Below are 23000 nucleotides of genomic sequence, written 5' to 3' on the forward strand. Positions count from 1 at the left end.
TGATTATTTCTTTTTTTTTTTTTTTTTTTTTTAGACTGTTTTGACTATTCTGGGTCCTCTTGAGATTCCATGTGAATTTTAGGATGAATTTTTCTATTTCTGCAAAAAACATCATTGGGATTTTGATAAGGATTGTACTGAACCTGTAGTTCACTTTGGGTAGTATTGACATTTTAAAAATAGTAAGTCTTCCAATCCATGAACATGGGATGTAACCATTTATTTATGGAGTTCCAGTTTTATTCCACTGTGGTCTGAAAGAATGCTTGATATAATTTCAATTTTCTTAAATTTATTGAGGCTCATTTTGTGGCCTATCCTATGATCTATCTTGGAGAAAGTTCCATGCACTGTTGAATAGAATGTGTATTCTGCAATTGTTGATTGGAATGTTCTGTATGTATCTGTTAAGTCCATTTGTTCCAAAGTATAGTTTAAATTCATTCTTTGTTGATTTTCTTTCTTGATGACCTGTCTAGTGCTGTCAGTGCAGTATTGAAATCCCCCACTATTATTGTGTTGCCATCTCTCTCATTTCTTATGTCTATTAGTAATTGTTTTATAAATTTGGGAGCTCCAGTGTTAGGTGCATATATGTTTAGGATTGTGATGTTTTCCTGTTGGACAAAGCCTTTTACCATTGTATAATGTCTCTCTTTGTCTTTTTTAACTACTGTTGCTTTAAAGTTTGTTTTGTCTGATATAACAATAGCTACCCCTGCTTACTTTTGGTGTCCGTTTGCATGAAATGTCTTTTTCTACCCCTTTACTTTAAATGTATGTGAGTCCTTATGTGTTAGGTGAGTCTCCTGAAGGCAACAGATAGTTGGTTGGTGATCTTATCCATTCTGCTGTTCTGCACCTTTTAAGTGGAGCATTTAGATCATTTACATTCAGTGTTAATATTGAGATGTGAAGTACTATTTCATTCCTCGTGCTATTTGTTGCCCATGTACCTTGGTTTTTTGTTTCTGCTTTTTAAGTTGTATTTTTGTTTTATAGATCCTGTGAGCTTTATGCTTTAAAGAGGTTCCATTTTGATGTGTTTCCAGGATTTAGAGCTCCTTTTAGCAGTTCTTGTAGTGCTGGCTTGGCAGTAGTGAATTTTCTCAGCATTTGTTTGTCTGAAAAAGACTGTATCCTTCTTTCATATATGATGCTTAGTTTTGCTGGATACAAAATTCTTGGCTGATAATTGTTTTGATGGAGGAGGCTGAAGATATGGCCCCAGTCCTTTCTAGCTTGTAGGGTATCTGCTGTTAATTCCTTTATAGGATACCTGGTATTTTTGTCTCATGTTTTCCTTTATAGGTTATCCGATGATGTTTTTGCAATGAATTTCCCAGGTGTTCTTTGAGCTTCTTGTATTTGGATGTCTAGGTCTCTAGCAAGGCCAGGGAAGTTTTCCTTGATTATTCCCCCAAATATGTTTTCCAAACTTTTAGATTTCTCTTCTTCCTCAGGAACACCAATTATTCTTAGATTTGGTCGTTTAACATAATCACAGCCTTCTTGGAGGCTTCGTTCATATTTTCTTATTCTTTTTCCTTTGTCTTCGTTGGATTGGGTTAAGTCAAAGACCTTATCTTTGGGCTCTGAATTTCCTTCTTCTACTTGTTCAATTCTATTGCTGAGACTTTCCAGATCGTTTTGCATTTCTATAGTATGTCCAATGTTTCCTGACGTTTTCATTGTTTTTTCTTTATGCTATTTCCTTGAATATTTCTCCCTTCACTTCTTGTATTGATTTTTGGATTTCCTTGCATTGCGCTTTGCCTTTCTCTGGTGCCTCCCTAATTAGCTTAATAACTAACCTCCTGAATTCTTTTTCAGGTAAATCAGGGATTTTTTTCTTGGTTTGGATCCATGACTGGTGAGCGAATGTGATTTTTTGGGGGAGTGCCAAAGAGCCTTGTTTTGTCATATTACCAGAGTTGGTTTTCTGGTTCCTTCTCATTTGGGTAGGTTATTGTTGAATCTTAGTGTTTTGGTGAGCTTGTATCCTTGGACTGTGAACTTCACAAATGCTTCTCAGTCTTTCCCTTCCCTCCCCTTAGGTGGAACAGCTAGAGTGACTACAGCTGGGATCTCCCTACCCTTAGGTCAGTTAGGCTCTGAGAAAAACCTAAGTAATTTAAGCTCTGGTAAAATAGTTTCCCCGGGCAGGCCTCGTTAAGAAAACGAGAACGTTTTGGTATATTTAAAAATTACTTTTCTTCTACCTCTTTTGGAAGGATGAAGAGATGTTTCTCCAATATTTACTGTAAGAACTTGGTTGAGCTCCTGGAGGTAAAAACACAAAAGTGCGTGTGTTTTGGGTGTGGGGGGAGGGGGCACTTGACAACTGGGCCCCACTGGAGTTTTTCGTCCCTCAGACTTGTCCACACTGAGCCTCCAGCAATTTGTCAATTACAGTGCAGGGTTTCCCTCCTCCTGGCACTGGTTCTTACAGAGGTTTCTGCTTGTGGGTTTCTGCTCTGCTAAGTTGTGATTCTTTCTGTTTGCTTGTCTGTCTCTCTGACTTTGGGGGCAGTAGTTTGCCCTGTGACTTCATTTGTCTGAAAGACCTAGTAAGAGTTGTTGGTTTTTTTTTTTGTTTTGAGATGGAGTCTTGTATTGTTGCCTGGGCTGGAGTGCAATGGCACGATCTCGGCTTGCTGCAACCTCCGCCTCCTGGGTTCACGTGATTCTCCTGCCTCAGCCTCCCAAGTAGCTGGGATTACAGGTGCCCGCCACCACACCCAGCTAATTTTTTGTATTTTTAGTAGAGATGGGGGTTCACTATGTTGGCCAGACTGATCTCGATCTCCTGACCTTGTGATCTGCCTGCCTCAACCTCCCAAAGTGCTGGGATTACAGGCGTGAGCCACTGCGCCCGGCCGAGTTGTTGGTTTTTTAGTTTGTTCGGCTTTTTACTTGTTAGAATGAAGTGATGACTGCCGACCTCCTTACTTGCCAGACTAGAAACTGGGAGTCTCCTATTTAGCCATCCTTAAAAATTGTAAGCTGGACATTGTTGGTGATGCATCGTAGCAATTCTGATTTCTGTTATCTGAGAGTGTTGATTTTTGTTTTCACTGGCAGTTAATCAGTAGTCAATTCCCTTGAATTTATAAAGCCTTAGTTTTACACTTTGTTAGGATGAGTCTTTCAGATTTTTCCCTTGATCTTAGGCAGATCCCTCAGTCCTGGGACACAGTCTCCACTCCTAGCATGAACTGTTTGTCAAAACTCACATCACTGCCTTTTACTGGCAATGAAGAATAATCAAGTTCTACTCCAAACTCAAGGCAAAGACAACAACTGTTAATCTCTACTGATCAACTTGACTCTCAGCCACAGGAGGAAATCCAGTAATAAAGGGTTGTCTAAAGGCTTTGAGATCTACTCATTCTCCTAAATATTTCAAATTTTATTTCTGGCCAGATTGGACCAGAAGCCTGAATCCTTAGGTGGTATGGCTTTGCCCCTATAGATTTCCTTGGACTGAGTTGCATGTTGGCACCTGCTCTCATCATATAGTAAGGGATGTGATAAGAAGTCATCAGTGGAACCATCCTAGTATCAGTTTTGTTTTTTGTAAGAATGCCAGTGAGCATTCTATCCTACAGGGTCCCCTGTAGGAGAAGGAGCCACTGGAAGAATTTCTCTCAGATCTTAGTGTCAGAAAAAGCTCTGCTTCTCCTGAGCAACTGGTAAGTTTCTATCTCATTAATGTTTGGCTGCTGCTAAGCTCAGAAGCAAAGTCAGTGTTTAGGAACTCTTGTAATTGTGAGGGCTATCTTTTGCCTTAATTCCCTTTGTTTATTTAATTATGTTATATTTATTTCCATCAGACACCTTAACTACTTTTTCTATAGCAAAGGCAAAAACAACAACAACAACAAAAAACAAAAAACAAAAACACACACACACAAAAGTCATCGAAATCATGAGAAGCCAAGGAAGCTGCTGTCATTCCAAACATTTTTGTCCTTCCCCTTCTGGATGGCTTTCACAGCCAGATATGAATCCACATAAGACTGTCATCTTCAACCCAAAGTGAAATTACTCACCTACCTTTCTACTTGATTCACCAATTGGTAGTCAAGAAATCGATTTTCAAAAACATCAAATTTACTCTTAAAGGGCAGAGGTTAAAGATACTTAAAAAAATTATATCCTGGCTGGTGCGGTGGCTCATGCCTGTAATCCCAGGACTTTGGGAGGCCGAGGTGGGCAGATCATGAGGTCAGGAGTTCGAGTCCAGCCTGGCCAACATGGTGAAACCCCATCTCTACTAAAAATACAAAAAGTAGCCGGGCGTGGTGGCGGGTGCCTGTGATCCCAGCTACTCAGGAGGCTGAGGCAGGAGAATTGCTTGAACCCAGAGGCAGAGGCTGCAGTGAGCCGAAGATTGCGCCATTGCACTCCAGCCTGGGTGACAGAGCAAGACTCCAACTTGAAAAAAAAAACAAAAAACAAAAAAAAATTATATCCTGATTTTGTGTCAATAAAGATACTTGAATGAATGTTCTACTGGCTCTGAAGGCAAGTTCAAGGAGAACTTCCAAATCATTTTAAGCTGGGTGCAGTGGCTCCTGCTGATAATCCCAGCATTTTGGGAGGCTAGGACAGGAGGATTGCTTGAGGCCAGAAGTTCGAGACCAGCTTGAGCAACATAGCGGGCCCCTGTCTCTGGGAGGGGCGGGGGGAAGCTGGGTGTGGTGGTGCATGCCTGTGGCCCCAGCTACTTGGGAGGCTGAGGTGGGAGGATCGCTTGAGCCCAAAAAGGCTGAGGCTGCAGTGAGCTAGGATCACACTACTGCATTCCAGCCTGGGCAACAAAGCCAGACCCTGCCTCAAAAAACAAAAACGGAAATGAAAAAGCAAAACATTTTGGACCACAGGATCATCACTGGAAGGAGCAAATAGATTTCTCAAGGTCATTTCTCTGACAGAGAGAGCCGTCATTGGAATATTTGGTTATCTGGTATGTTTGCATTAATGTATAATCACTTGCAGCTCTCATCTTTACAACATAGGGCAACTGTCAGGGTTAGCAAGGTATTTGTTGTCATTCCCTCTCTAGGTGGAGCCAGAGCATGTGATGGGAGCATCGGGCCTGAGCTACAGCATAAGCTTCCTCTGATTTTCAACCTGGAAGACGATATCGCAGAAGCTGTGCCTCTAGAAAGAGGTGGTGCGGAGTACCAGGCCGTGCTGCCCAAGGTCAGAAAGGTTCTTGCAGACGTCCTTCAAGACATTGCCAATGACAACATCTCCAGTGCAGATTACACCCAGGACCCTTCAGTAACTCCCTGCTGCAATCCCTACCAAATTGCCTGCCGCTGTCAAGCCCCATAACAGACAAGGAGGAATATCTGGGAATTAGGCAAGTTTGTTTCCAAACTTCATTTTTACCCTCTTTACAAACACACGCTTTAGTTTAGTCTTGGAATTTGGTTTTGGAGTTAGCCTTGCATATCCCCTCTGTATCCTGTCCCTCCTCCATGCTGGCCTGAGAGCAGCTGAGCCGTGCTGGCTCTGGGCAGGGAGTGTGCCCTAATGGGAAGCACACGGGCTTTGGAGTCACGCACAGGTGCCAGCTGCAGCTTTTGAACTTGGGCAATTGTTTAACCTAACCTGCAAGTTGATTTTGAGGGTTAAATAAAGGCATACATGAAAATGCCTGGCACGTTACCTGACACAGAACAGATACTCGATACATTTTAGTTGCCTTGTTTCTCTGGTTCCCAGTGTCTCTGGTCATTTTCGTGTAAATCCATTCTAATTAGTATCTAGGGCAGAGCTTCTCTATTTTTTTTTTCCTTCCACACACCAGTGTACTCACTGGTCTCCATCTTTAATATGCAAACAAATCACCTAGGATCTTGTGAGAATCTGGATTCTGTCTCTGTAGGTCTCGAGTGGAGCCTGAAATCCTACATTTCTAGCAAACAGTGCACAGATTTAGACCAAAGTTAGGTCGCTTTCCAGATCTCAGAGCAGACGAGTCCATGGATACGTCTGTGGCCCAATCCCCTTCCTCTCCTTTTAAGGGTGAAACGATTGTATTTAAAAGATGTTAAAGAGTTCTTCCTGTCCCCTATAACCACGAGGAAATAGTAAAAAAATATAAAAACCTCAAAAATGCATTGCCATGATTTTATTATTAGTGTCCAAAATGGGACTCTCAGTAATAAATGATTTATTCCAGTCACAGCCAAAAAAGACTTTGCCTGGCTAAAATAGTTTCTCTAAGTATGTAATCTACAAGAAATACAATTCAAAGAGATGTTCCTATAAGTACATTTTTTACACAGCATATATTTAAAAAGGAGGCCCCTTTTAATATAAAATTCTGGTTATATACCAATATGGTTAATTAGCATTTACACTATGGTTTGAACATATTTTAAATAGCATAATGTGTATACAATGTCTCCCACGCCCACTGGCAACCAGGGTCGTGGGAAGCTTGGTGAGGAGTTAACCAGGTCCTGTGGTTTAAGCAGTGCAGCACCCGGGATTCCTGCCCCCCTTTCTGCTCACACAATTGCACTCCATTCTTCCACCTTCCTTGTTTTCTCCAAAACCACCTGATAGGGGGATGTCCTGATTTCTGAGGTGTGCTTCTCATCATGACTGCTTCGTTTTGCCCTTCTGATTTCCACGGCACAAGATTATCTACCAAAATCAAAACAGAATGGCCTTACTCTTCTCAGAAAGAGTCTGGTAGGCAGGTGCATTATGAACAGGTCTGTGCCCATGCAGAGTGAGCAGGGAGAGGCTGGGCACTGCGGAATTTTTCTATCTGACCTCGCTCATGGCCACAGAACAGTCACCCAGCTTATTCAGATGTAGACAAGTATGACACAGTTCTAGCAAATACTGACTGTATAAAAATATCTGTGTGTGTATGTATTCATATGTATATGTATATATTTTTAAAAGGCTCATCTTACTTGTAAACATGGACTGCTCCATCACTATTAAAAAGTCTGTTTAGGCCAGGTGCGGTAGCTCACGCCTGTAACCCCAGAACTTTGGGAGGCCGAGGTGGGTGGATCACTAGGTCAGGAGTTTGAGACCAGCCTGGCCAACATGGTGAAACCCCATCTCGACTAAAAAATACAAAAATTAGCCGGGCATGGTGGCGCGTGCCTGTAATCCCAGTTACTCAGGAGGCTGAGGCAGGAGAATCACTTGAACTGGGAAGGTGGAGGCTGCAGTGAGCCGAGATCACACCACTGCACTCCTGCCTGGGCGATGGAGCAAGACTCCATCTCAAAAAAAAAGAAAAAAAAAAGTCAGTTTAGGCTGGGTACAGTGGCTCACACCTGTAATCCCAGCACTTTAGGAGGCTAAGGTGGGTGATCACCTGAGGTCAGGAGTTCGAGACCAGCCTGGCCAACATGGTAAAACTCCGTCTCTACTAAAAATGTAAAAATTAGCTGGGCATGGTGGCATGCCTGAAATCCCAGCTACATGGGAGGCTGAGGCACTAGAATCACTTGAACCTGGGAGGTGGAGGTTGCAGTGAGTGGAGATCACGCTAACACATTGCAGCCTGAGGGACAGAGTGAGACTCTATCTCAAAAAAAAAAAAAAAAAAAAAAAAAAAAAGGGAAGGTCAGTTTATACCCTTGGGCTTGATTTCCTGACTCTTGCTCACAAGATTGGGACTAGTCTCACCAAATACAGAGACTTGTACAGGTTGGATTGTTCCTGAAACAAAAGCTTCTCATCCTCCTGAATGAAGCAGCTTTCTAAGGCACCAGAAATGATCAAGTCTCTTTTCTTTCACTGCTCTCGGAGCAAAAGAGGCAAGCGTGATCAGTATATGAAGTGTCAGTATATGTTCTAAAAAGATCGCTAGTGATGACTCGCCTTCTTAAGGTGGCGGCTCACAGAGCTCCTGCAGCAGACTACTCAGGCAAGGCTGTATGTTTGTTGCTGCAAGAGAGGCGATTTTAACCAAGCTGAGACTCCAAGAGCCTTTTGTGGTCCTAGCAGATTTTAAGGAATGTGAGTAAAGATGTGAATTCTGCACAGAGATTTGCAATAGGCATGACAATTCAGAATAAGAACACAGAGAGGAAGTTCCCCAGCATCCCTCATTGAACATTTCTGCCAATTCAGGCATGACTGAGATGGGCCATGTTGACAGAGCATCCCAGGAGCACGCGTGCCTCTGGTCCTTACGTGATGAGATGGGGAAGCCTGCCGGCTACTGAGACAGTGCCTTACTGGGAGCACTGCCCCTCATCACCATCTGCCTGCAGGCTGGAGGGCAGGCTGAGAGGTTGGTGGCTGCCACGACACAGCCGTGCACACAGGGGCTGCCCGACACTCACAAGGGTCTAACACCCGTTCTAGGGACCTTGTTCGGTGACCACTCTCACTGGCAGGAAGTATTTCTTGTGTATAAATAAGAATTCCTGATGCAATTTCAACCAACTTTCTTTCATTTGGTCCTCAGGAGGGAGAAGAAACAACTGGCTCATGCCCAGCTTCCTGGCACTGAATGGGCACACAGGCCTCAGGACAAACTTTCTCACTGGTTCTTCAATTAAGCACCTCCCCTTTTCCTTTTCATCCCAAATCAATGATCTGCACAAGGTACCTATTATTTTATACAGGTTCTTTGGCAAGCAACTACCTCCTAGATGCCAATATCCAAATTACCCCAATTCTGTAAATGTAAGAGGTTGCAAGGTTTACTGTGATTACAATGAAGAATCTGCTAATGTTTTATAGTAGTCACAGACTTTTACCAAAATTCGTGAAACGGAACCTAGTAAGTGTCTGGATGCGGTAAACCCTGACAGAGTAGAGTGGCCACATTTGTCCCCACAGTGTCTGACCGAGAGTGCTCTGGTTCGTGGAAGACTCAACTTCAGGTAAATAACCACTGCCTTTTGAGGGTGCAGAAAAACACCCTTTAAGGCCAGTTGGGCCATGAGAACCCAAAGGTAAAACACCTGGTTTATAGTTAGGCAGCACGCCAACAGAGGTGTTGACGTTTATAATTAGTATTTTTAAGAACAACTGCTCTCCGCCACTAAGATATAAACTTCACTTGCGAGCCACGTCTCTGACAACCTGCCTCTTGAAAGCCACAAATGTAAAAGCTCACGCTGTGATCCACGAGCCGATGTGGGAGATCACACACAACAGCTCCCGGCCCTGCACTCGGGGCCCCACGGCAGCTTTGTTTTCTAAGCCAAATGTGCTCACTAGAGGGTTCCTACGGATCTGCCGGAGAAAGAAGCCAGACCTGCACTCCAGCCTTTTACAATTGGAATCTCAACGGACACAAACCATGATCAGGAGACATTTCCATAACAAAGCCTAATGGGCATTGCTTCAGTGCCCGAGTGGCGGCTCCTCTCTGATTCTAGGAGTTGATGCTCCAAGTCTTGGCCCAAACGCTACTTCCGGCCAGGAGCGGTGGCTCACACCTATAATCCCAGCATTGTAGGAGGGCCGAGGCGGGTGGATCACTTGAGGTGAGGAGTCTGAGACCAGCATGACCAACATGGTGAAACCCCATCTCTACTAAAAATACAAACTATTAGTTGGGCGTGGTGGTGCACGCCTGTAGTCCAGCTACTCAGGAGGCTGAGGCAGGACAATTGCTTGAACCCAGGAGGCAGAGGTTGCCGTGAGCCAAGATCACGCCACTGCACTCCAGCCTGGGTGACAGAGCAAGACTCCGTCTCAAAAACAAAACAGAACAAATCAGTATGTCCATCTCGCAACGATTTCAGGTTGACTATCTGGGATGTCTTGACTGAAACTCACGAGAGCGGTCTATGTTACTCCAGACGGGAGCTTGAAGAATGGGAAGTTGAGGAAGCCCTGGCAGGCACTCAGGAGAGAATCTTGTCTTCAGTTGCAGGTGGTGGGAGGAGCCACGCCCAGCACTCAGCCAGCACTCAGGGCCCTAGCTGTGGGAACAGCCTGAGCAGGTTGCTGGGAAACCCAGCTAAAGGTGCTCGGGCAAGCTCCTGCGCTGCACCTCCCACCCTCCACAGAGCATACAATTGCTTTTCTTTTCTTTTCTTTTTGAGATAGAGTCTCACTCTTTCACCCAGGCTGGAGCGCAGTGGCACAATACAGCTCACTGCAGCTTCGACCTCCCAGGCTCAGGTGATCCTCCCACCTCAGCGTCCAGAACGGCTGGGACTACAGGCACGTGCCACCACACTCGGCTAATTTTTGCCTTTTTTTTTTTGGGTGGAGATGGGGTTTTGCCATGTTGCCCAGGCTGGTCTCTAACATCTAGGCTCAAGCGATCCTCCAGCCTCTGCCTCCCGAAGTGCTGGGATTACAGGTGTGCGCCACTGCGCTCGGCCAGTTGGTTCTTAATGAGTGTCTGCAGCTGCTGGGGAGGTGCAGGTCTGCCAGTCAGAGCTGCAGGTAAGTGAGGGTCAAGCTGGTCCGCAGAGTGCAGCAACTCAGCTCAGAGTCCTGAACACACAGCCCAGCCCTCTGAAACCATCCCCTCCAGCACAAGGAAAGCAGCATTCTGCAAAAGCATCCACAGAAGCCTCAGGAAAATAAGTTTTACGCAAGGCACATATTCCTACCTTCTAGGCAGCAAAGTCAATGCCACGGGAGCAAAATAAGAGATTCCAGGCCTCTGGCTGGAGGGAGGTCACCAAGACTCCCTGGATTAGTGACTCTAATGCCATCAGGGTTTAGCTCGACACCTAAAGGCTACTCTGTAGGATTCAAAGCACACAGTACAACAACTATCCTAGGGCTTTCCAAATACCAGAGCAGAGAATTAGTTGGTACAGACTAGAAAACAGGGAAAGGGACTCCGCCTCTCGTATGAGGCGAAGGTTTCCTTCTAAGCACACAGACTGAGCCGCCCGGTTACGGGTTCCTAATGCTCACAGGAGGAAACTCATTCTCATCATCAAGACACACTGGTCCCGTCGCAAACTCATGTTCAGGAATAACTTCTCCTCGCAGCGCCCCGCCGTCCTCGGAATAACCTGGAAACCAAGAAAGAGACATGAAACAAGCCCTGGGGATCTGCTTTTATGCCATGACCTGGCGGGTGGGGAGTGGGAGCTCAAATAAAGGGCAAAGGAAGCAGAGGGGCTGTCTGTCTTCCCCCTGGAGGGACTGTGCCTAGGACAAGCCATAATCCTCACCATCTGCTGTCTTTAAGCCTGACCTGCCTTTCCACTTTGGATGTCTGAAACATCCTACCTCTTTGAAGTTTGCTTTGTTGAGGTAGGGTCTCACTATGTTGCCCTGTCTGGTCTCGAACTCCTGAGCTTAAGGGATCCTTCTGCCTCAGTTTAACTTCCTGAGTGGCTGGGACTACAGGCACTTTGGAATTTTTAGTTTAGCTTTAATTTTTTGAAAAGGAGTCTCACTCTGTCACCCAGGCTGGAGTGCAGTGGTATGATCTCAGCTCACTGCAATCTCCACCTCCCTGGTTCAAGCGATTCTCCTGCTTCAGCCTCCTGAGTTGCTGGGATTACAAGTGTGTGCCAACATGCCCAGCTAATTTTTGTATTTTTTAAGTACAGATGGGGTTTCACCATGGTGGCTAGGCTGGTCTCAAACTCCTGACCTCAAGTGATCTGCTCGCCTCAGCCTCCCAAAGTGCTGGGATTACAGGTGTGAGCCACTGTGCCTGGCCTCATTGCAATTTTTGAAGAGGCAAAGGGTTAACAGCACTTGTTAGGAAAAAGACCATATTGTGCAACGCCTTGCCAGGTTGAGGGTCCTACGTTTAAAGGCTATTACCATGGCCTCACCTGTGAGGAAATAAAAAATTCAAGAAGAGTGCTCCACCCCAAGGTAACAGTGAAGGGGGAAGGCGAGGGAGGGTGAAGGTGAGGGAGGGCGAAGGGAGAAGGGAAGGGAGGGCGAAGGGAGAAGGGGAGGGAAGGCGAAGGGAGAAGGGGAGGGAAGGCGAAGGGAGAAGGGCAGGGAGGGCGAAGGGAGAAGGGCAGGGAGGGCGAAGGGAGAAGGGCAGGGAGGGCGAAGGGAGAAGGGGAGGGAGGGAGAAGGGAGAAGGGGAGGGAGGGCGTTCCACCCCCAGGTAACAGTGAAGGGGGAAGGGGAGGGAGGGCAGAGGGAGAAGGGGAGGGAGGTCACTGTTGGAGATGCTCCCCTGTTGGCCCCGCATCCACCCACCTGGCACCGTGGAGGCTGAAGATGCACTTGGTCTGGCTACGGTTGCTGCATAAGACTGAGGTAAGGAAGGTCTGAGGTCGTTTTCTTTATTCTCTTCTGTTGTTCCTGAGCCAAGCAAGCTACTTGTGACAATCAAGAGGGGGTGAAAGAAAAAAAGAAATCATCATATATCTAGGACACCTTCCAAAGGAAAAGCATGAGGAAGCCTGTGCTCAGCTCTGTGGGTTATTTATTTATTTTTGAGACAGGGTCTTGCTAGGTCACCCAGGCTGGAGTGTAGTGGCGCAACCTCGGCTCACTGCAAGCTCTGCCTCCTGGGTTCGCGTGATTCTCCTGCCTCAGCCTCCCAAGTAGCTGGGACTACAGGCACCCACCACAGCAACTGGCTAATTTTTGTATTTTTAGTAGAGACGGGGTTTCACCATGTTGGCCAGGCTGGTCTTGAACTCCCGACCTCAGGTAATCCGCCCGCCAACTCTGTGGGTTTAAATTGTAGACCTACCCACACGCTGCTGGGCCAGGATGAGCTGAAGTGACCTGAAACCGCCAGGGGCAGCTGCACACCGTCAAAGTGGCCCCTTTCTCTTATATTGACTAAACAAAGATTGGTCCTCTGCTCTTCCCAGTACACACAGGTGAGGACATGCTAGCTAGCAGAGTGGCCATCGGTGGGGGGCAGTGGCAGCTCTGGTGCCCTGGTCACAGCAGGAGAGCTCAGTCGTGCCCATTCACAGAAGTCATGAATGCTTTTCTTTTGTTTTCTTTTCTTTTTTGAGACAGGGTCTCACTCTGTTGCCCAGGCTGCAGGGCAGTGGTGTGACCATGGCTCACTGCAGTCTTGACCTTCCTGGGCTCAGGTGATCCTCCCACCTCTGCCTCCCGAGTAGCTGGGACTACAAGGCATGTGCCACCATGCCTGGCTAATTTTTATATTTTTCCTTTTTGTAAGGATGGGGTTTCCCCATATTGCTCAGGCTGGTCTCAAACTCCTGAGCTCAAGCCATGCGCCCTCCTTGGCCTCCCAAAGTATTGGGATTATAGGCATGAGTGATGAGTCAACGTGCCTGGTAGAGCACCTTCCAATTCCACGCAGGGAACAGATTTTTTTTTTTTTTTTGAGACAGGGTCTCATTCTGTTGCCCAGGCTGGAGCACAGTGGTGTGATCATGGCTCACTGCAGCCTCAGCCTTTCCAGGTTCAGGTGATTCTTCCTCCTAAGCCTCCCGAGTAGCTAGGACTACAGGTGTGTGCCACCACATCCGGCTAATTTTTGTATTTGTTTTTGGTACAGATGGGGTTTCACCGTGTTGCCCAGGCTGGTCTTGAACTCCTGGACTCAAGCCATCTGCCCGCTTTGGCCTCCCAAAGTGCTGGGATTACAGGGGTGAGCCACCGTGCCTGGTGGCAGGGAACATGTTTGAATGCCCACTGTGAACTTGGGGCCATGTTAGGAGGACAGGCCGTGGGGGGACCATCCTGTGCGTTATTAATCCTGGCACTTTTCCAGATGACTACCACAGGCTGAGGCCGCCTGACACAGAGCCCAGTGCGGAGCAGTAGCCCACTAGGGGTCTGCCACTGAGACTGCCAGTGAAGAACAAATCAAAGCAAGGGCATTGAAGCTTGTCGCTGTTCTTGGCGAAGGGACAGCTCTACGCAACCAGCTCTTGACAGAAGCTGTCTTTTGAAAAGCAGTCTCTTCACCTGTGGGTTTTGATTAAGACACACTCTCCTCCATCCTGAGGATCCAAATTGTAGATATAAAGGTGTCCATTGGATGATGCAACTAGCAGCCGTGGCAACTTCTGGATCCTAAGGGCCAAGGAAAACATAAACTGTGATGACAACAGAGATGGGTGATGGGTTCGCTTCCAATGACAAAGCCCCCCTCACCCTAGCTGTCACCAGATTCTGCCTTTGACAAACCCTTAGCCCACTGATCTGGTCTGGGCTTCTGCCTATTCCTTTGCATTCTGGCCTTGGGACCTACTTTCAGGATTATTTCTTGTCTTTGAACGCAATAGTGTGGATGAGGCAAATGAGTGTAGATGTTGTAACCCTGTGAAAAGCAGTAGCTAGCGAACACATTAGCGCCCTACATGGGACTCAGTCTCCCTCTGACATGTGTCTCTGCCCCTAACCAAGACAGAAAGCGGGTAAATGGATGACTGGCTCACTGTCTTTGCTGGTAGGTTTTGTGAAATTTTAAAAATGTTCAACTTTTGAATAAACTCCTTTAAACTTCTTAAAACATCTGTCAGCCCCATAGGAGTCTGAACCTAGAAAACAGACCTGGAGGCTTTTTACATAATTACAGAAAAATAAGAATTGTTTTTAAGACAGCGTCGTTATAACCAGCAGGTTAAAATTCCCATGCCAACTTCTAGCTGCCCTCTGAGAATCCGCATTGAAGTCAGATGGGAATAGCAGGGGTTTGATTCTGCTCACTCTTCCTTTGGGGCAAGTTTTCTTTTTCTTTTTTGAGACAGAGTCTCACTCTGTTGCCCAGGCTGGAGTGCAGTGGCACGATCTCGGCTCACTGCAACCTCCACTTCCTGGGTTCAAGCGATTCTCTTGCCTCAGCCTCCCAAGTAGCTGAGACGACAGGTGCGCACCACCACACCCGGCTAATTTTTGTAGTTTTAGTAGAGACGGGATTTCACCACATTGGCCAGGCTGGTCTCAAACTCCTGACCTCAGGTGATCCGCCTGCCTTGGTCTCCCAAAGTGCTGGCATTACAGATGTGAGCCACCGTGCCCAGCCTGGGGCAAGTTTTCTCTTTGTTTTCAGGTTTGGGGATTTTTGTGCTTTGGAGAAATAGATTGATGAAAGCGTGGTCTTGTTTAGAGTGGGTGGCACTGTACGTACGTTGAGAGGGTACAGATGTTCCTCTGCCCGGAGAAGTTCAAGCGTGCGGTGGCAAAGGCCCGGTCCTGATGCATCATGTCGGACACTTGGGTTGGGAGGTAGTTGGTAGCAGCCATGAACATCTTTCCCATGTAGCCACTCCAGGTCGAAGTCTCTTCTGGTCGACTAGGGAGTAATGCACAGACAATGCTGGGACTGGGCTGCAGGCCCCACACACTCCCAGGAATCTCCACACCCAAGCGTCATTAGCCACACTCGCCACAGCAGGGAGAGACTGTGCCTTAGCTAATGTTCTGCCCACTGAGAACAATCCAAGATGTATTATTCTGGCAATAACTAAAGAGCGTCAAGGGCTTGTTTGTTCTTCAGAAGAGCCATTGTAAAGCTGTTATAAGGTTCCCAATGCTACTGCTTTCCCCTATTAAAGAAGGCTTATCTGATGACTAGTCTGATTCTAGATTTCTAGAAGAGAGCTGGGGTAGAGAGTGAGATGGACTCGATATCCCGGTGCCATTAAATGAGCTCCGGACTGTGCTGGGCTCATGGAAGAACAGACAGATCTCAACGTGAAGGCCTCCTGAGCCAGACTGAGTGGGTAGCAAACCTCCGGGCAAGAAACTTTGGGTGGTGTTTGATTGTAGATAACCCTGGAGCCACCCAGGTACCCAGCATGCGTAGTGATGGAGATCATGCAAAGGGGCCTGGGATGTCGCCTGCAGTCGTGGAACTTCATCCCAAGGCCTCTGCCAGACAAAGGGGGTGACCGTTCTGTTGGTGGGAGACAACCCCCAGCTCTGCCCCACACAGAGGGTGGCACAATGAGGACCAGGGCTGCCATGTGAGTTCCCAGGAGCAGGCAACTGCTGAGAGGCTGCTTGTCTGCAGGATGAGGTCCTGGTGGGAAGCTCACGCTGCAGCTCAGAGCCCCGGGAGGTATTCTTTACTCTGCTACCAGTGGGCTAGGGGGTCTTTGGACGAACCTCTCTGGGCCTTCATGTTCTCATCTGAAAGTGACTACGCTAGGTGCACCGCTAGGATTCTGTGATCCGAAGCATCCTGAGACATCCCTGTACTGATTGTCCCACAGCCCTGTGCTCCAGGCTGGGGTTTACAAAGAGGTGTACGATCCAGACCCTGCATTCCAGGTTGAGAGAGCACGGGTGTATACAAAGAAAAACAACGTGAGCAGTTAATATGTGGTGCTGCACAGATGGTCCAGGCAGAGCTAGTCCAGACCACAGAGGAGGGGAGAGGCGGATGAGGTTCCTTAACGTTTCTGTGTCCAGATTTCCTCATTTGGGAAACAGGAATCATCGTCACAACCTTCCCGACAGGGTTGCTGGGAGAACTAAGGAGGCTGAGGGCTGAGCATGGAGCCTGGCATGCGGCATGTGCTGTTTTATGGGACGGTGTCTCTGCGGCTGGAGGAAGTGAGGAGGTTCTGCGGGTGGTGGCTGCTGGGCTCTGCAGCAGGTCTGACTCAGCGGGGCAGGGAGGAGCTGGGATTTCATTCCCAAGCTCAAAGGGGAATAAAGGTGTCTGAGGAGGAGGTGTCATGTTCAAAGGGACATTTTCAGAAGATTAATCAGCAAGATGATATAGGGGTGGATTGGTATTGGTTGAGAGACTGGAAAGTCAGACCAAATGTAAGAGTAACAGCTGGACCAGCACGAGGTGCTAAAGACATGGCTAAGGGCCCTGGCCAGCAAAGCAGGCTGAAGAGGCGCGTGTGAGCCGTAACTGCTGGGTACATATGAATACTCCGTAGATAGGCTGGGGGAGGCACATGTCAGCCATAACTGCCAGGGACATATGAACACCCCATGGACAGGTTGAGCGGAGAACCCAGAACAACTTGGAGGTTCTGCTCCTGGTCACCTGTGTTCACAGACAGAAACGGGAGAGCCTGGAGTGGGAAATGAATCTCTGATAATAATCCCCGGTGGAGGCGGGGCTGCAGCAGCAATTGGGATCATTCACTCATGGAACCTTGGGGTTGAACAGCATCTTAACAGCTCAGCCGCCCTCCGGTGCTCAAACCCATGACAACAGATGATGAATTAAGGCTCCAAAAAGACCAGGGCTTAAGAAGCTGTCTGAAAAGTGAAAGAAAAGCCTAAAAAGTGGATATAATCTCCAGGGAAATAGTAAAAAGAACCTCAGGGCAAACAATGAGCTTTGGGTTACATCTGTGCAGATTGGGGGTTGGAAAGTTCTGGAAAGACAGAGGAGTGAGAAGGGAGCAGCCCCCAGTGTTTCATACACCACGGGGGGGGGAGCAGGGTGGGGGACAAGGATTCTAGAGACGAAGAGACATCAGTCCCGTGGCTGTGATATGTGACATGCCTCAGGTGACCTCAGACAGCATGGGCTTTCTCTAATCACACGTGCCTTTGAAAACAGAGCTTTCTCCAACTGGTGGCAGAAAAAGATGGCAGAAGGGCAAGTTAGAGAAATCTTGACACCTCCCTTTCAGCCTTGTGTCACGCTGAGAAGAAGACCCAGTCCTGCCATTCTGGGCTTCTGGCTGCAGAACTATGAGATCATAAATGTGGCTGTTTGCCTGTAGTCCCAGCACTTTGGGAGGCTGAGGCGGGTGGATCATAAGGTCAGGAGTTCGAGACCAGCCTGGCCAACATTGTGAAACCCCGTCTCTACTAAAAATACAAAAATTAGCTGGGTGTGGTGGCAGGTGTCTGTAATCCCAGCTACTCGAGAGGCTGAGGCAGAGAATTGTTTGAACCCAGGAGGTGGAGGTTGGGCAACAGAGGGAGACTCTGTCTTAAAATAAATAAATAAATGAATGAATGTGGCTGTTTGAAGCCCTTAAGTTGTGGTCATTTGTTGCTGTGGCAGTGGGAAATGATGACACATACCATTGGCTACACTCTAACACCGGCTTCCGTACGTGGCCAGCCCTCACTCCACTGCTGCCTCCATTGCGCTAGTGGGCATTGGTACCTGCCTGTGTCATGTATGTGTTAGCATGTGTCAGTGTGATATGGTGCCCAGCCTCTCTCATGTATGTATTGGTATGTATCAGCACAATATGGTGCCTGGCCTCTGTTTCATGTATGTTAGCATGTATCAGTGTGATACAGTGTCTGGACTCTGTCATGTATGTGTGTGTATCAGCATGATATGGCGCCTGGCCTCTGTTATGTATGTGTTAGCATGTATCAGCATGATACGGCGCCTGGCCTCTGTTACGTATGTGTTAGCATGTATCAGTGTGATACGGCACCTGGCCCGTTACGTATGTGTTAGCATGTATTAGCGTGATACGGCGCCTGGCCCCTGTTACGTATGTGTTAGCATGTATTAGCGTGATACGGCGCCTGGCCCCTGTTACGTATCTGTTAGCATGTATCAGCGTGATACGGCACCTGGCCTCTGTTATGTATGTGTTAGCATGTATTAGCGTGATACGGCGCCTGGCCCCTGTTACGTATGTGTTAGCATGTATTAGCGTGATACGGCGCCTGGCCCCTGTTACGTATCTGTTAGCATGTATCAGCGTGATACGGCACCTGGCCTCTGTTATGTATGTGTTAGCATGTATCAGTGTGATACGGCGCCTGGCCTCTGTTATGTATGTGTTAGCATGTATCAGCGTGATACGGTGCCTGGCCCCTGTTATGTATGTGTTAGCATGTATCAGTGTGACACAGTGCCTGGCCTCTACACCTTCCTCTTCTGAAACTCCATCCGAGGGTACCAACAACCAACTCCCCAGATATAGTAGGCTTTCTGTCCTGATCCTGCCTTTCCCTGCAGGTTGGGGTAACATTTTCAAAGCACTCTTTCTTTAGAATCCTTGCCCCCCACCGTGGGGTATGAAACACTGGGGGCTGCTCCCTTCCCACTCCTCAGTCTTTCCAGAACTTTCCAGCCCCCATTCTGCACAGGTGAAACCCAAAGCTCATTGTTTGCCCTGAAGTTCTTTTTACTCTTTCCCTACAGATTTTATCCACTTTTTAGGCTTTTCTTTCACTTTTCAGACAGCTTCTTAAGCCCTGAGAAATTGCAGGTGTTTCCCAAGCACTCAGCGGTGGTGCTGGCAGCGATGATAAATAAATATATTGCTATATTTACAGCTACATTAGCTGACGCTTCTTAGTGCTTACTATGTGCCAGGCACAATGCTAAACGCTTTGAGATCTGCAGACTCATTTAATCCTCGCAGCAAGCCTCAGATGCATATACTACCGTTAGGTTTGTTTTGCAGATGAGGAAACTGAAGGACACGGATCTAAATTATCTTCCCAGGATCTCCTGGCTCCTAAGAGGCAGAGCTGGACGTGGACTCAAGTGGGTGGCTCCCAGTTTTTTGCTTATGTGCATTATGCCCCCAAAGTTTTGCTAACACACTCCATCACTTAGGTGAAGCCCCAAGTAAAGCCAAGATCAGGGTGTTGAGAAAGAAAAGAGATCATTCATGCCGGCAGAAGAGCCAGGGCCTGACTCCTTTCATTTAATGAGCATTTGGCACCCTGTGCAGTACTTGCCTGTTGGTGACCTGCTCCAGCTTGAAGATGTGTACCGTCTCGGTGTTACTGGAGGCGCAGAGGAATTGTGAGTCCATACTGAACACTAGAGAGCTGATTGTCACATACCTAGAAACACAGCAACACATGGGCCCGTGAGCTACAGAAATGAGAGTTACGGCCTTATAGCTCAGAGATCAGCTTTATAAGAAAATTAGATGTGTCCTGAAGAGCCTAGGTAGCCCCAAATCCCTTACACATTGTGGTGCCCATATTTAGAAATCAATGTCAGAAAGATTCACAGAGGGTCATAGTCTTTTTTATTTTATTTTATTTATTTATTTTTGAGACAGAGTCTCGCTCTGTTGCCCAGGCTGGAGTACAGTGGCTTGATCTCAACTCACTGTAACCTCCACCTCCTGGGCTCAAGCGATTCTCCTGCCTCAGCCTCCCAAGTAGCTGGGATTACAGGCACACACCACCACGCCCCGCTGATTTTTATATTTTTAGTACAGACGGGGTTTCAACATGTTGGTCAGGCTGGTCTTGAACTCCTTACTGACCTCAGGTGATCCGCCTGCCTTGGCCTCCCGAAGTGCTGGGATTACAGGCGTGAGCCACCGCGCCCGGCCCATAGTCTTATTTATGTGAGAAGAAACAAGGTATAGCCCTGCCTCTGTCAGCAGAAGGGAGGAACTGTGCCTGGCATCTTGGAATCTTCCGGTTGCTCTGTGCACCGATCTGGCTGCAAACCTACATCCAATAAGATCCCAAACAGTCACACGTTACATGGTCCTTTATTTCCATGGAAGGAAATCAGAAATTATTTTTGGACTGTGACTCCCTGGCTCTCTCATTTCTCCTGTGCCGGCCGCCCACACACACATCAAAAAGGGACTCTCATGGCTGAACTGCGTTAAAACAGCATCTCGGCTTTCAGTGTTGCCGAACCCTAAGTAAAGCCTGCAAGTCAATTACCTGGGAGAGTAGTTACACTTCCTCCAGGTGAGTGGAGGGCACAGAGCCACTCTCTGTCCTCTCCCTAGACAGCTGCCAGCGGCCCCTGCAGGACTTCTGCGGGGACTTTAAAATGGGTTTGACACTGAACACAGACCTTTTCATCCCTCTCCGGAACTCATAGAGCTTTTGTCCGTCAGGGACAGAGAACACCCGGATGACTGTGCCCTGGAAAAGAAAGCAGGTGGACATTTCATAACCGTTAATGGTTTCACACAGAGATGTCCCTTCAGAGAGGAGTTTGTTTGACTGGTTTTGAACATCTGTCTCTGAGGAAGCACACCGTGTTGAGCGTAGAGGCATTTTTATTTATGTTCCATATCAACAATTCCTGGAAAATGTTTTAAACACCCGCTGTCTACCTTTTCCTTTCCACCTGTGCCCAAGGCTGGTGTGTGTGTGTGTGTGTGTCTGTGTGTGTGTGTTCGCCCAACTGCTCTGGTTTCTTAGAATTTCAGTTTGAGGCTGGGCATGGTGTCATCCTAGCACTTTGGGAGGCCAAGCCGGGTGGATTTTCTGAGCTCAGGAATTCAAGACCGGCCTGGGCAACAGTGAAACCCTGTCTCTACTAAAATACAAAAAATTAGCCAGGCATGGCAGCATGTGCCTGTAATCCCAGCTACTCGGGAGGCTGAGGCAGGAAAATTGCTTAAACCTGGGAGGCGGAGGTTGCAGTGAGCCGGGATCGTGCCATTGCACTCCAGCCTGGGTGACAGAGCCAGACTCCATCTCAAAATTAAAAAAAAAAAAAAAATTCAATTTGATCACTTTCTCTGATTATTCCAGGCAGAAGACGTCAGTTTCTCTAAATAGCAAAGTAAAGCATTTGGTTTGCACTGTACTGTGTTTATAAGGTGTAGCATCTGTCTGTCTCTACGGCTGATGTGCATGTACATTTCTTCATAAGACCACGAATTTTCATGCAAAGTGTCTTGTATCTTGCATAGTGCAGGCCCCTGGCCTATTGAATTATTGAATTAACAAATGCATGAATATAGCACACATGCAGAGGCCAGAAATTCTCCCTCTGAAACAAATTCTGAGTGGGCCCAGAGACCAGTCAGTCTTCATGTCACCAGGCTCGTTCCATCCCAGCCCTGGGCATGGCAGGAGCCATCCAGCGAACCCCAGACAGAGGCGTTGGTGGGAGTGGACTCACTTTTTCAGACGCACTTGCTAGTTTGGAGCCCGAGGCATTGAAGGCGATGGCAGCCAGTGTCCCCTCGTGGGCAGCAATAGTGCAGACTGTTTTCTGTTGGTGAAAAGGCAAAAAGGATACTGAAGATGTGGAAGAGGGAAGATGGATTTCACCCTTCCTCTTTTCTCCTTTCTCCCTCCTTTGTCCAGCTCCCTGTCTCTTCCTCTGTTCCCCAGGCCATTTGCATGTAAGCTGCGCGTCATTTCCTGGTGAATCAAGATTCGGCTTCAAAGGCCACTCCATTTCCTTCCCTTTTCCTGCCCTCGGGAAGGTGGCCACGAACTGAGCAGCTGACGCAGGGTGATGCCGTCGCAGGCGTGTCCTGCATGCATGTTTAGGGAACTTCCCACAGCAATCCTGTCCTGCTCAGGGATGCCTCAGAGACCAGAGGGCAGGGAATATGAAACACCTGCACACTGTCTCAGGCTGTGGCATGGGACAGCGTGACACATTCAGGCAGACAACTGGCCCCCTGCTGGCAAGTGGTTTTTTCATTATGCTGCAGATGTCTGACTTGGCCTGGCCGGCTGGCTCATGGTGATGTTGACTGACAGCAAGCCCGAGGGGAAACAGCATCACCTTCTCTTGAACAACTCCCCCAGTATTGCTTACCCCCACCGCCTCCAGCCCCCCGCGGCAGGGTGTCCTTATCTATCTCCTTCCATGACCACACAGCCAAGGCAGGTGGGTTGGCTCAGCCAGGTCACTGTCAACTTACCAGGGAGTTTCCATCATAAAGCACAATCTCCCCTGAAGTCAGGCTTCCAGGATAGGCCAAGTAAGAATTGGAATGGTTGATAGAGAGAGCACATAGACCTGGCAAAGAAGAAACAGGACATGAGAAATCTGGGGCCAAGGGAGAGAGTGCGCGGCTGGAGAGGGCATCTGAAAACAGTACAGCTACAGTGCCACCTACTGGCAAGGGGAGGAATAGCTTTGTAGACAACTGCTTTCCACTGATGATTCTTCTGATCAAAGGGTTCCAATAAAGCCAATTCACAGGGGAAGACCTCCTGATTTAACACTGGCTGTGTCCTTGCTACAGTGAAACAATGAGACTTGCCGGGTGCAGTGGCTCACGCCTGTAATTCCACCACTTTGAGGCGGGCAGATCACTTGAGGTCAGGAGTTCCATGGCCAACATGGTGAAACCCCATCTCTACTAAAAATACAAAAAGTAGCTGGGCATGGTGGTGCATGCCTATAGTCCCAGCTACTTGGGAGGCTGAGGCAGGAGAATCACTTGAACCCGGGAGGCAGAGGTTGCAGCGAGTGGAGA

General features: G+C 47.7%; 2 protein-coding genes across 4 annotated transcripts in view; one reads left to right on the forward strand and one right to left on the reverse strand.

The window, feature by feature from the left end:
* The window catches only part of ARSG (arylsulfatase G), a 146610-nt gene that overhangs the window by 118716 nt on the left and 4894 nt on the right, over positions 1–23000 (forward strand). The window contains exon 11 of one of the 2 annotated variants that reach the window (XM_011975838.1): positions 5072–5374. In XM_011975838.1, the coding sequence (XP_011831228.1) occupies positions 5072–5346 (275 nt within the window). In that variant the 3' untranslated portion in view covers positions 5347–5374. Of the gene's footprint in view, positions 1–5071; positions 5725–23000 lie in introns of those variants that run through there. The other variant, XM_011975140.1, reaches the window with a different exon arrangement.
* The window catches only part of WIPI1 (WD repeat domain, phosphoinositide interacting 1), a 37817-nt gene continuing 20950 nt past the window's right edge, over positions 6134–23000 (reverse strand). For both annotated transcript variants that reach the window (XM_011973024.1, XM_011972316.1), the window contains 9 exons: positions 22440–22537; positions 21683–21775; positions 20621–20691; positions 19528–19635; positions 15020–15184; positions 13855–13962; positions 12151–12269; positions 10891–10991; positions 6134–6669 (listed from right to left, as the gene is read on the reverse strand). In XM_011973024.1, the coding sequence (XP_011828414.1) occupies positions 6622–6669; positions 10891–10991; positions 12151–12269; positions 13855–13962; positions 15020–15184; positions 19528–19635; positions 20621–20691; positions 21683–21775; positions 22440–22537 (911 nt within the window). In that variant the 3' untranslated portion in view covers positions 6134–6621. The remainder of the gene's footprint in view (positions 6670–10890; positions 10992–12150; positions 12270–13854; positions 13963–15019; positions 15185–19527; positions 19636–20620; positions 20692–21682; positions 21776–22439; positions 22538–23000) is intronic.

Source organism: Mandrillus leucophaeus, unplaced genomic scaffold (assembly GCF_000951045.1).
Source record: "Mandrillus leucophaeus isolate KB7577 unplaced genomic scaffold, Mleu.le_1.0 Scaffold1, whole genome shotgun sequence".
NCBI lineage: Eukaryota > Metazoa > Chordata > Mammalia > Primates > Cercopithecidae > Mandrillus > Mandrillus leucophaeus.